Source organism: Etheostoma spectabile, chromosome 10 (genome assembly GCF_008692095.1).
Source record: "Etheostoma spectabile isolate EspeVRDwgs_2016 chromosome 10, UIUC_Espe_1.0, whole genome shotgun sequence".
Lineage (NCBI taxonomy): Eukaryota > Metazoa > Chordata > Actinopteri > Perciformes > Percidae > Etheostoma > Etheostoma spectabile.
Window position 1 is genome coordinate 11921075 of NC_045742.1, and position 14254 is coordinate 11935328.

Below are 14254 nucleotides of genomic sequence, written 5' to 3' on the forward strand. Positions count from 1 at the left end.
TGTGGATCTGTGGAACAAACCATTAGCTGTTAAGCAACTCATGCAGGGAAGATGTAAAAAAAGATTTGAAAACAATATTGCATTTCTTTAAAGATACTTAGTAGTTTTAAATTTGCAAGTTTGAGTTACAAAGAACTCAAACCGCTGTCAAAGTGAAAAACATTTTTTAAGCTTCCACACCTTGAAACTCCTCTATCTTGTGGAAGTCTTGACCACTTCACTTGCTTTTCTGTGGAAGGAAATTAGAAATGAGATGTGAGCCGAAAGTGCTCAGAGTCAGTGTCTCATTTGCATGCGTGAAATAAAATGAATATGGCAAACTGCAGTGGAACAGGGAGAGAAAATCATTATTTGTAGAAACTGTATTTAAAGCAAAGTCATTGAAATAAACAATCTCATATGGTGCCACTGGACTTTCCAGCCACATCAAATAACAGATAAAACGGAATCAGCCCATTTTGTTTGCCACTACACACTGTGGTGAACCTCCACCAGAGGTTAGTGAAAAAGAGTTGGCCATAATGAGGCAGGAGCAGCTGCAAGCCCTGTTGATAGAATGAGGTCACTAGAGCGACAGAGATCAGTTCGCCTGATTGGGGGTTGGCCGCGTGGGGGAGGGGGATCTCACTCAAAAGAACTGGCGAAACGATTTTGTATTGAAGGAATGCAAGGCTGCAGGCCCTCCTCCTGCTCTTTTTAAATGCATGTCTGTGTCAGAAATAAATCATTTTAATTGTTCTCTGATTCCCCCTCTCACCGTTTTGCAAAATGATAATTGAACCATTAATAGGATGTTAATAGGTTGTGTGTCCTGGTAACCTTTGATATAAATCTTGCCCATAACGCAGAATATTTGCCATGACCACCATGGCTGGATGGATGGAGTAATTAAATGTGTGGCAAGCACCATTTTGGGAATTTACAAATGCGGTTCCAGCATTGCAAATAAGGTTTGACGCGGTGATACTGTTGATATGGAAGACAACGTTTTTTACGTATGGTAAAGAATTACTGCAATATTGGGCTACTGAGTCAGTTTTTCAGGTTAATAATTACGAGACTGACTTATTCATAATGCATATTTTGCCCTTCAGTTGGAGGCAGTGCCTTTAGCTCAGGCGAATTTGTTGTGGAGACCCAGGGGTCTAAACACTACTGAAAGGGCATGAGTAACTCTTATGAGTGGGGCAGAATAGTGGTATTGCCCATGAGAAGAGAACTTAGCTGGAAGAAATAAGATCCTCCTTATAGACTAATGGATGTGTTAGCAAGTGCGCTTTCAGACCAGCTTTCATGTTGGCTCCACCAGAGGGTATAGAGGGAATGGCAAATTAATTATAGAAATGAAGCCAACCTCCTTTTCTTATCACAGAGGGCAGCTGTGTGTTTCCCCCTGCTCGTTTCCCTTCTCTCTGTCTACAGCGCTGGAATGTGTTCTGTTCGACATCAACTCTCTGCTTCTCCTCATCAATCCATACAAACTTACTCAAGAGCGAGAGCTGCTGTGTATGAGAGAGGTGAAAAGTGGAGTCTTTATTGAGTGAAACTGTCATAGAAATGGTTGCAGACCAGCAGAGGAAGAATCACGCACTATATCTTATAGCTTTTAGACCCTTCCTCTCAAAGTCGACTAATAAATCAATATTTCTAGTGGGATCTAGAGTTGTAATGACATCATTATGTTTGCTGTGAAAGCACATTAACCACCAGCCGAATGTGAGTCTCAATGACAGGCTACATTGTCCTGATCAGCGTCTGTATTGTAGTGTTTTAAGACACATTTGGAGATGTTAAAAGTCTCAAAATGGCATGTGTGACTCACTCTAGCAAATGAAAAGAGCACAACCATCAGAAATAGACACTCACCTAACTTGTTGGACCATTCCCAAAGGTCTGCTTTGGATATAAAGGGAAAGAGCAACAGTGAATGCATTGAATATTAATGCAGAGTTAGAGCCAGCCTTGACTCTAACAGTTAATTTCCATTTTAAAATGACAACAGAAAAGACATTTCTCTATGTGTTATCATGCTGTTTTCAACAACAGTTCTCAGACTATCACATCACAGTACAGATTGTAAATGTATTATAGCATATAATAGATATCTAAATCGTTCAAAATAGAAAACTTGATGCATACTGTTGTAGCCCCAACTCACCTCCATTTCTAGTTTACATACTATTCAAGTTAATTAACAATATAATGGAAATTTAACCCAAATGTTTAAGGGGATGTACTCACAAAACTGAAAAAAGAGGTGTGGGATTGCCTCCACACGCTTTCACAGATGATTTGTCGTGGTCCTTGGCGTCTGATACTGACTCACAAGGCACTCCCATTCACGTGCGGCCAGACAGGCTATCAAAACAAAGAACAGAGAAGCTCAGATTACAACACACACACAGGGAGTGTGACTTCATTCTCTGCTAAGGACGTCATTACTCCACCATATCTTTACATTGCAAATTCTTTTTTTTTATCGCCTACAGCCCCTTTAAATCAAACCTAAATAGAATGTTTTTGCTAGAAATTAGCAGACATACCATTGTTTTTAGTTTTGACTTGTGTATTTATTTGGTAATAATTTTAATCACCAAAAAAGGAATTTAAGTTTTATTTAATTTTCTGCTGCCACAGTGCACCCTATATAGTGTTAGTAGTGGTAACTTGATTAGTGCAATATCTGTGTGGACAAGCACTAAACATTGTTTATTGGTCACACTCTTTACACATCCGTGGACCACACAGGCAGTTAACCAGCTGGAAGGCTGACAATGTTAGCCATTGCTTAGTCCCTTCTGTTATTTAAGAAAATATGTTACTCCATGTTCCCTCATATTTACCCTAAATATATATATATATATCTACACTTGTATATCTACAAAAAAAGTCAGTATTTGGTTTTATGGTTAGGGTTCATCCCTCTCGCTCTTTCTCGACCCGCACTTTGTTGTTGTACCTGACTCGAGTGGGCAAATGCTCACATTTGATGGCGTTTGACACTTTAGAGAGGTGTTCTCTTCACGGATGAACCCTAACCCTAACAACAGATAGTGACTGGTTTTCGGACCCACCTGTGGACTCCCCAAATACAGTAAAACTGCACATTTTAGAGTGGCCTTTTATTGTGGCCAGCCAAAAGCACACCTGTGCAATAATCATGCTGTCTAATCAGCATCTTGATATACCTGTGAGGTGTATCGATTATCTATTTATTAGCAAAGAAGAAGTGCTCACTAACACAGAATTAAACAAATTTGTGAACAATATTTCCGAGAAATAAGCCTTTTGTGTACATGGAAAAAGTCGTACATCTTTGAGTTCAGCTCATGAAAAATGGGGACAAAAACAAAAGTGATGCATTAAGAATTTAGTTCAGTATTTTAAATTTCCCACGCATCAAAATTAGGCCCTATGTTCCTTCAACCCCTTGTTCCAGAATCTTTTGTGAAATCACAAAATTAGGCCCTTTGTTGCCTCAGCCCTAGTAAATTTAGCCCGCATCAAAATTAGGCCTCATGTTACCTTAGCCCAAATACCCCCCAAAAAGTCCAAAAAGTCTTGTTTGCTTAAAGAAAAAAATATGAATAGGTCCAGTCTCATTATAATTCATAATCCCTTACACAAAGAAAACATGGAAAACTTTAATATTGACTTGTGATGAGTAAAGACAAGGAAACAGAGCAGAGGACATTTAATAGTTTAATTATAAGCTGCTGTATACATTCAGTGATTATTCCAATTTTCATGTTGCCAGAAGCCATGGGTGAGACCAGCAAAACATTCAGCTACAAGATCTAGTTTGTTGTATGCAATTTGTCAATTTTCATTCATATTTTTCCACATTGTACATAGTTTACTGCAAAGCAACATAAAACCACATTGCTGATGTGCAACACGGTTCTTCCAAGACATTAGTTTGTTCAAACATGATTCCACCCAGTCTGTTGTGTGGTGCTCGTAGGAGAGAAGAGCCCTGTTTATACCACTCTGGTCTCAACCTTATCTTTGAGATCAACTGAACACAGATGGCACAGGGTGACAGCAGTGCTGCGCAAAGCTAGTCTTTGCGTCTGAATGCCCTCAGTTTAGGCTGAAAGTCTTGTCTAACTTGATTCGGCCCAATGTGAAAGGTGACTCATTAGAACAGATAAAATACAGTAGGTGGCACCCTGTCGCCAGCTTCAAGAACACTGGGGGATCTTCTTTCTCCTCCTTAGATACTAAGATTAAGCAACATCCTGCAATTTTTAAGGTTTTGTTTGCATGTTTTTTGGTTTCTTTTGCTATCTCACTCTAAGCTCATTGAACTGACACACTAATGTTGGTGCTGATATCGCTTAATTTTTTTTTGTCTTTTTACATTTTCTAGTAGCCCACACAGAAACTTGATGGCACAAGAACTGACCAATAAGAAACTCTTTACAACAAGGTAGACTGCAACAGTTGCCAGGGGTCACACGGTAAACAAAAAATAATCCAAGTTCATTTGAAATCATGAAATTAAAAAACAAATCCGATTCAATAGAAAAGCAAAAGACAAATGAACAAAAGCAAGTTAATTTCAAATATAACTTACTCATAAAATAACTACACAGCATTAAATATTCTCATTATACATTTTTTTAAATTATTTATAAAATATATTTTGGCTTATATGTTTTTTTTTATTTTTGTGTTTGTGTAACAAACGCTACTGTAGCTTCAGTTGAACACCAATGTTTATTTGTTTTTTTCTCTTGAAACAAAACATTAAAGGGATTGTCACATAACAACAGGTTATTAAAAATGGTAATAGTAAACCCTATAGAGAGTTTCACATAGCAAGACATGAGTGACGATCCCTTCTATCCTAGCCCCATAGTCAAAAGTCAAAAAAAGTACAAGACCAGAGCACAAAGTTCTAATTTGTGCTCCTCTGGCTACAATCAAGGTTGGGCACAGGGGATTTCAAAAGCAGTAAGTCTTTTTTTCATATAACTCAATTTGAACACAAGGATGTCTGTCCCACTTTTAGTGTTCAAAGTGGCTGGGCAGATAGCGAGAGTTCATTTAGCTCCATCCTTGATAAAATATAAATACTGTAAAGACCTCACAGTCTGATGACACTGGGATGTCCTCAGGGATACGCAGATAAAGTTTCTCTTTTTAGCCAGGGGAAGAGGCAAATGAGACTGGGAGGCCTCTCTTTCCTTCCCCTGAATGCACTGAAAACTGTTGAAGGAGTAAATTGAGAATATTTTGAGATGAGTATGTCGTTCGTAACATTGATGGAGCTCACTATACAAAGGAACAAAGAGCGATTTTGGCAGCTAGAACAAACTGCAAAACCAAAGAAGGCAGATATCAGTTTGTGATACAAAAGTAGTTCAAAAGGCATAACTGTACTTATGAATTGGCACCTCAGGTGTCCAAACACGCAGTGTCCTGCTTCGGCCCAAGCGCTGGAGATGTCCACTGGCCATGTCCATGCAGTCAACAGTAACCTGCCTGTCCACTACTCGAAGACTGATAGAAAGAAAACGGAACAAAATGCAAACAAGGAAAAAGTACTGCGACTACAACAAAGCCACATCCACTACCTCGGCTTAAGCACACAGCTAGCTGCAGCATACTACAGTTCATCGTCCTCAGCACGAGCTGGTTCTTGATTATTGTATACTGCAAATGGGTGTGTCTCTGTCCTTCCACAGCCTGACTTTCTTCTCCTGTACACACAGCTATTGCGGGGTACATAAATGTGAGTTTACACGGCGTGTGTATGAATGTTGGTGTGTGTCATAGAGAAACTTGCTAAAGCACAATGTCCTTCAGGCGCTTGCTGCTGGGGGATTCCTTGTCTCGGCCATCGTGGAGAAGCGTGTTGATCTCCCTGACAGCTGGCTCACTGTCCTTCCCTTCCGGCTGTCGCAGCAGGCTGTGGTTGGCGATTCGCTCTGCATCGCGGCATTTCAGCGTGTTGTAGGCAGATGACGGCTTGGATACTGGGCTCTTCAGGTGCACAGGGGAAGTGATGGGGCTGGCTGCCTCGCGCCCATTGCCAGCTTCACGAACAGCCCCTCCATTGGCCTTGGGGCTACACACCTGAGACTCCTGAGTCCGCTTTCCTTTAAACTCTCCCCGTTCCACGTCCTCAGGCCCATCCTTGCCGAAGGTGGCAAAAGTCCTCTTGGTGGTGCCATTCTCATAGTGGGGCACGTCCACCGTGGTGGCCTCAATAGACAAAGCGATGACATTACGGCCATGCTCGGGTGACTTGGCACGCGCCGGGATTGGGACACGAGGCATCCAACAGCGGTCAGAGTGGCCTAGGATGCGACACTCGTCCTGGCAGTGAAAGCCTTCGCTGGGATCTGTGAAGACACAAAAGAAAGAGAAAACATGGCTGTTAGATTTGTCTGTAAAAACAAGCTTTACTTTCGCCATTTATACTCATTTGCACACAGATCTCATCTCTAGTGTTCTCTCCCACATGGCCTTCGTTTGATTTAAGTAAGCCAAACCTGTCAGGAAATAATAGAATAAATAAATGAAAATCAATCCTGCATTTTGTTTTAATAAAAAACAGTCCAAATTAAACATTTCTGAATGATATGCTTTCATTTGCATTGCATCCCTAAATCTGCTCAAGCCCTGTTAACACTGTTCACTGATAACTAGCAATGGATGTTTAGGGCACTTCTAAAATGCCAATTGAATTACGTTTAGTTAAATCAAAAGTCCATTTGCAACTCTTGTATAATTGGGTTTTCTGTAGCAACACTAGATGAAAGGCAGGTTTAAACAGCGCGATCAGATATCTCACAGACACCAGACGAGTTGCTGTGTTGTTGCCTGGTTGTTCTCTCTGTCTCTGTCATCTGGCGCCGACTTATAAATATGTAATGATGTTTAACGCTGGAGTGAAAAAAAGATTTGCCTGAGTCTGTATAACTGCACTCTTTCGTACTTTGTTGTGTCAGAGGAGAAGTACTTTCAAGACAGTTTTTACATTGTTATAACAATAACAAAAGTGTCATGCTCTCTTACTCAAACTGAAAGGCTGTAATCAAGCTTTTACTGATTGTTTTAATTTACATATATGTATAGCGTAAATGCTGAAAGACCTTGGTGCTAGAAATCAGTAAGGAAGATGTATGGTACATACACTCTAAATGATTCAGCCCTAGAAAGGAGAACAATTCCAAAATCTCTGTTGCTTTTTCTACCTGCTCCAATCTTGAGAAAGAACCTGCCACACAGATGTGCAATGACACATTTCTGTGCTCCCCTACTGCTTGTTTCACTTCTAGCAAGAGCCATCCTCCGTTCCAGAGGCCCAAGGTGACAAGAGGGGATTGTGAGAGGGATTGCCATCGACCCAAATGCATACGCTTACATCTGGCAATCGCAGCTTGACAGATCACCTAATTAAAATCACTAATGATCTGTTTTTCTCCCTTCTTTCCTGCACTCATGAGAGGCACCTCTGCTTAGACCCTGGGGATCGATATTTAAAGATTGGATGGGCTTTTCGGGAACAGATATGCCAGAGCTGTCTTCTATAAAGTATAATCTGATGAAACTGACAGATACCATGGTGACTAAATGACTAGATGCATGAGTAAATGGTATCATGGGCTGTTTGAACACAAATATGAGAAGTGGAGTTCTGTAGGCATCATCATGCTCCAGATGCTGGAAATGAACACCAGCACACAAAAATGCATGATTGACCAATGTCCACACGCATGCTTCATAGTGACATAGAGGCTCCCCAGAATTAGCTTCCTTTGATCATGTTTGTGTCTAGATGCACGCTGACAGACACACACAGACACACTCACACACACACGCACACAATATTCTCCCCAATAAATGCGGACTGAGACATCCTCTTCCCTACAAGGGACAGCATTGTGATACGCCTCTCACATGTAGTCTACAATTACAACATCTTAAAGGAATTCTTTCTGTATAAAAAAAATAAGCATTTATAAAAAAATCATTACACACTATCATCCACATTATCCACACTGTAGCATAAATAGGCAGTTTTATACAATCTCTATACAGTTAAAATCATTTCATGAGGCCAAAAAGTAAAAAAGAGAGAATGGAATATTTTCCACTCCTGTATGTATGTAAATTTGCATGAACGCTGATTGGTCCAAGGGACTGCACCAGCTGCAATCAAGGAGACAAAAGGCCCAAAGCTGGGGGTTTTGTTTAAAGAGAAGGGATCCAATCAGAATGTAATAATGTAATCAAAAGTCTTTACAAAAGTCTTTACCAGGTAGCATGAACATAATGTAGGGCGATGAATAAAAAAAACATGCCCACTCACTTTTAAAGCCCTTTCAAATCCCATGTTCCCCTTTTTAATCCTATGTAACTGCTTTGTCATTAACTCTATTTTGATATCCTATTTGACGCATTTTCTTTAAAAAAAGAAGAAAACAATAAATATGCCAATATGTCATGCATAACAGCAATGTAAAGTGTATTTAGGAATATTATATTTTCATATTTGCTGGCATTGAAAAAATCTGCATGTACTATGCAGTTAAAAGTTGTAATGTAAATTTCAAACTTTTCAATTTCAAACATTTGTCCCGACTACTTCTAGTAATCTGAAATTCCTCCCCAAATCTTATTTGACAAAGAAGATCTTTTTCTCAGCTAATTAAAGATTTACAGGCATATTTGTTATGAATGCAATTTCCTCTGGATACTTTGGCTTTTTTCTATAGCCTAAAGCATGAAAAGCCTCGAGGCACAAAGCAAAATTCACAAGTTGTATGCTCTCTACTTAGCAGTGCATGCATATGCAGTGAATGACATTTTCTCTCCTTTCCTTTAGGAGTCTATGGGAGAGCAACTGGGTTGTAAATGACATTGTTATGAAAGCCAAGTGCCATTAACACTCACACATCCTGCCTTTGCACAGGGCTTCATAAAACGCAGATGTTGCTCTAAAAGAGCAAGAAAAAATGGAAGAGACAAAATTTAAATAAAAAATGTAACAGTCCATTGACCTCTTACAAAACACAATCTCCTCCTATTCCAAAAAACGTGCAAGCTGTAATTGTAAGAGACAAATTAACATTTTTTACAGCGATGATTAGGTTTGAAGTCAACACATACAGAACAGAAGTGAAAGCACCTCCTGCTGTGAATGTGTATTCAAAGTCATCAGGAAATTAAGCTTGCCAATCAGTTCCAGGAGCAGTACAGAGCAGGATGTCATTGGGAACATTTCCTATCTATGATTTAATACTTATTAATTACTGAGGGAGCTCCATCGGGAGGTGGAGGTTGCCTTAGTTTTTTAGTGTTCCACATTTAAAATACAAACAGTGCACTGGTAGAGGAGGCCCACAAAAAAACATGTTACAGGTAGCACAGCACTGCTACAGTATCAAATCAGACATACTGCACTTCGTTACTGAATTAAATCTAAAGAGTGCAAATGCACTGGGGATACCTTTAAATATGCATGTACTGATGCGCATGGCTGGGGAAAATAATAAATATTGCCACTTCAATTGCAAAAGCCAATTTCTCCTGATAATGCTGGTCATATTTTTCTCTTTGTAGTTTGAATAGCATCACTTTGCATCAGCACGGGGAGAAAAACCCACACGTTCCCTGCCATTTCATCTTGCGTCTGCAGCCTGCCAGCAACCGATTCAATCCTGTCGGTTTACCTCAATCAGATGAAGGCGTCTTAACTTCAAGTTACAGCAGATAGATCTTCAGCTTCAGCATGGGGATCCCATAACTTGACAAGCTCATTGCTCAATTTACCCCTGTGCACCGCATATAATGATCCCTTCATGTCATACAGCTGGAGGTGCTATTTGTTTGTTGCCAATGTTGCAAAAAAAGAGGAATCAGCAAAAGACTAAAATCCCCAGAAAGGGAAGAGATGTGTTCACTGAAAGAGGCAACATCCCAAAAAAATCGAGCTTTTCGCCAGCTATTTTGCGTTCTGGTTGGCTCACACATGGAGCTTGGCTTGAAAAACACAGGCGCTATTCCCCTCCAAAATTAGCGCACACAGCCTCAAGGTTGAAAACAATGATGTAATCCGAAAAATGAATGTAAGCAGCCACAATAAACAGATGGCCCGATTGGAGGCCAGAGACAGGGTTGAGTTAATGTGAAACCAGATTCATGTGACAGAATCTTCATTTTCTATTTCTTAGTTTAACTGGAGCCACGAGGCGATGGGGGACTTGCTGTGTGACACAATTCAGTCAATTTGGTTTTACAACATGATGAACCCTAAAAAGAATTTGGAACAGCAGCGTGGCATGATAAATCATTTTACAAAGAATGTCTGCCACTTTTGGCTTAAAATCCTTTTTTGTATTTCCTCAGTACGCTGACATTTTTGTTGTAGCAGTAACAATAAATGTCCCGATTCTGTTTGTCAAATGAAAATAGACACCCCTGAACAGACAGCCTGACGGTGTAATGTAGATATTACTGTGATGTAGCGGTTATGAAAGCAAATAAGTTAGAGCAATTTTAACCTAGATATATTTTACTTGTTACCTGCATAGACCTTACCGATTCCCTTTGATTTAACTTCCTTTTCTGTTCTGTTCTTACCGTCTTTGATATTACACCCTATCAAACGCTGGGACAGAGCTATCAAATATAGCTTGTCTATAGACTGAGAAGCAATTACTGAGTACTGGTGATTGAAAAAGAAAATAGCTTGCTTTAAGTCTCTTTTTATAGCTGTGTGAGAGGACTGGTATATACTCCAAAAGAATTTGATTTACAGGAAGTTAAATACATGTGACCTCAGAGGACAGTCTAGGACCAGTGGTGTAAACAAGGATTTTATTTGCTGCAAAAATGGCATCCACTTTTCTGCACTCATCTTGGTGTATCTTTGACAGTGAGATGGCTGTTTTCTAATTGCACTCCATATTAATTTTCCATCCTGGCAGTCACATGGCAAAGATTGATTAAATCTAAATTGTTACTACAGAGTGTTGATGGAGCCCGTGATGCAGAAGCTGATGAAAGTATCACAGGGGAGGAAAAAAAAATCTGAAAATACGGCACCAGCCGAATAGAGAGTGACTGTCTGCGAATGGTTGGTGCTCAGACTCCAAAGCATGCTTGAGCCATAACACGCTTGGCCCTGCCTGGTCCTAACACTGGGGATGGAGTTTAACATCTAGTCTGCCCTAACTACACCAGAGGGCAGGTCTATGGCCAGCTGAGGCTGCGGCTGGGCAAAGCAGCCTCCCACACTACTCACCAGGGAGAGTCCAAGCACTGCCGTCATCCATGCCAGCCAATTCAGTCTGTGGGCCATAAATCAGCCTGGAGGCCTGGCTCCTGCGGGAGCGGCAAGATGGAGTGTGATGGTCTTGTTTTTACAAACAGTAGAGGGGCACCCATACTGCGCCATGCAAGCCATCATTCTCTACACAGCACAGAGTCCTCTCCTTCTCCCCTCAGCATCTGGTTCAGTCACATCCAGCTATCCCCCTCCGACACCCCCAGATTCATCCCTCGCAGCACCCTGCACAAGCCAACACTTTATGCTTCTCCTCCTTCTGTCCTCCTCTCAGCTGTCTCACGTCCATTGCTGTAATTACATAAATCCACCCAAAAATCTCTTGTTTCTGCCTATCTGGTCAGATAGGCAGAAATGCATGTCAAATATTAATTGTAGAGTAGTCACTGGGCGTACAGCTGGTAAGTCCAGGAGTTCAAGTGGCAATGGTTCTGTTTCTGAGCGTTAGTAACTGTCAATTTATCAAGAACGAATTCACTGTCTAATCCTTCCCGCACTGCAGAGAGTGTCAAAAGCAGGTTAACTTAATTTTGAGCCAGTCTTACAGTCACAATTTTTAATAAGCACTTGTCAGTAACTGGTTTAAAAGCAAGGCACCGTTCAAGCCAAAATCCTGCAAATGTTGCCTTCTTCTGTCTGTACTCCTTCCCTCGCTGCGGGCCCATCCAGCCCAGCCTGTGCATTCTCCTGCAGGTCTTGGTATAAAGAATGAATTTCCAAACTGGTGTTGACAAACAATGCACTAGCTCCTAAATTGGTACAAACAGCATCTGTTTAACAGCTGTGTAACAGCAGCGGGAGGGAAAAAGCAATCGCTATTCTGTTTTATAAATCACTATGTCATCGCAGAGCACTGTTTTATTTAAAAGCAGGACCACTAGCCAATGGACTGCTCGATGTAGAGGAAACGATGCAAGCTGGTTGTCATGATGACATGCATGGGTTGATGGTCTGGCTGGCTTTAATGCCCCGGCAACAAATACTATATTATAAAAAAGCTTGCTAAGCAGATTCTCTCGCCTTATTGTGCCGTGCCCTTACCATAACTGGCTCCTAGAAATTGCAGTGTCTCAGTAAGGCTGTTGAAGCAGTACCTTTCATGACATATGCAACGCTTGGAGGGACATGTTTTACAGCAGTCAGATCTTGTGTGATCTGCAGGTATTTAGACCCTAATTCATGCCCTGGTTCTCATACACTACATGAGCCAGTGGCTGTTTAACTCTCTTTCAACAAGCCCTCTGAACTGGATTTAACTTAGGCACAAAGGCACAGAGACCTTAAGCCTCTATCAGAAAGCCTCTGGGAAGTCCGGTATCATGTCTGCCTGAGCACAGCCCAAATGTTCAACTACACGGCCAATCCAGCAACATGCTTGACAGAGAAAAAGGCCTTCTTCCGGACTGCTATGATGAAAAAGTAACCACAGACTGAACAGATTCTGTTCAGGATTTACTGTTTGTGTCAAATCATTGCTCTTACAGCAAACAAAAATTGTTGCCTGCAATTTTCTTCTGAACCACTTTAGATAAAAGGAGATAGATTGTCATTTTTAAAAAGCCATTTCACAGTTTTTTTGGAATGTGGCTATAGAGTAGGATGTGTTGGGCACTTGGGATAAAACATCATTCTAGTTGCAAAAAATGTCAAATCACAAAATAACCAAAAACATGGTGTTCAGGGTGTAGTACATGGTGTTGGAAAATAAAATCATATTTATTACTACATTATTATGATTATGATGATGGGAAGAGAGTCAGAAAGTGTCCAACCATCCATCCATCCATCTTTGTCTGCTTATCCGGTATCGGGTTGCGGGGGTACCAGCTCCAGTAGGGGACCCCAAACTTCCCTTTCCCGAGCCACATTAACCAGCTCCGACTGGGGGATCCCGAGGCGTTCCCAGGCCAGGTTGGAGATATAATCCCTCCACCTAGTCCTGGGTCTTCCCAGAGGCCTCCTCCCAGCTGGACGTGCCTGGAACACCTCCCTAGGGAGGTGCCCAGGACGCATCCTTACCAGTTGCCCAAACCACCTCAACTGGCTCCTTTCAACGCGAAGGAGAAGCGGCTCTACTCCATTTGGCCGCTTGTACCCAGGATCTTGTTCTTTCGGTCATTACCCAGCCTTCGTGATCGAGAGCTTTGCCTTCTGGCTCAGGTCTCTTTTTGTCACAACGGTGCAATTAGGGCTGCACAATTAATCCAATTTCAATCACGATTTTGGCTTCCCACGATCAAATTTGCGTGATCGAGCAATATTTTCAATGCGTAATTTCATAGAATGCTCCGATTTTTTTTTTTGCAAAGCCAATCTACCGCTCCGTAAACCACTGTCTGATTATATGCCAGTCAGAGTTGTTCCCTTTAGCTTAGTTAGCTTAGCTTAGTTTCTAGATGTAGACAGTCACAGAGGACAGAGTAACGTGAAGAAAATGCCACAACAGATAGCAGTCGGTTATACGTCGGTCTCAAGGTTTTCCAAGTTGACCAGTAAACGCAACATATTGTCCCGTCTGTGTTGTTTTTCAGACAACAGCAGTGACCAGTGCTAATGTGCGACTAACAGTTTTCCTCTAGGTCGCACCAGTGCTAATGTCCTCGCATCCGCTGCCTCTCCACAAACGAAGCAATGCTGTTTATATCGATATGGTTTCATTTTGCGTTACATGGTCAAAATATCATAGTTCATAAAAATGCAGCGCAGTGATGATACATATATTTCATACACAAACGTGTGTAACTCTGCTGACCGGCCATTCAACCCGTGCGGGACCCATTCATAATGAATCAGCCGTCACTCTGTGAGTAGCGTCCATCGCACTCCCTCTCTCTCCCTAGCTCTTTTAATCAATTATTGTTGAAAACAAGTGAAGGAGCTTTTAAAAATACATCATAGTCTATTTATTTCAGATAGCTAATTTTCATTTACATGTGTAGCTGTATGTAT

At 41.1% G+C, this 14254-nt stretch overlaps 1 protein-coding gene across 8 annotated transcripts in view; it reads right to left on the reverse strand.

The window, feature by feature from the left end:
• Nucleotides 1–3689: 3689 nt before the first annotated feature.
• Nucleotides 3690–14254, reverse strand: part of pcdh19 (protocadherin 19) — a 55238-nt gene continuing 44673 nt past the window's right edge. For all 8 annotated transcript variants that reach the window (XM_032527804.1, XM_032527803.1, XM_032527802.1 and 5 more), the window contains exon 5: nt 3690–6353. In XM_032527804.1, the coding sequence (XP_032383695.1) occupies nt 5794–6353 (560 nt within the window). In that variant the 3' untranslated portion in view covers nt 3690–5793. The remainder of the gene's footprint in view (nt 6354–14254) is intronic.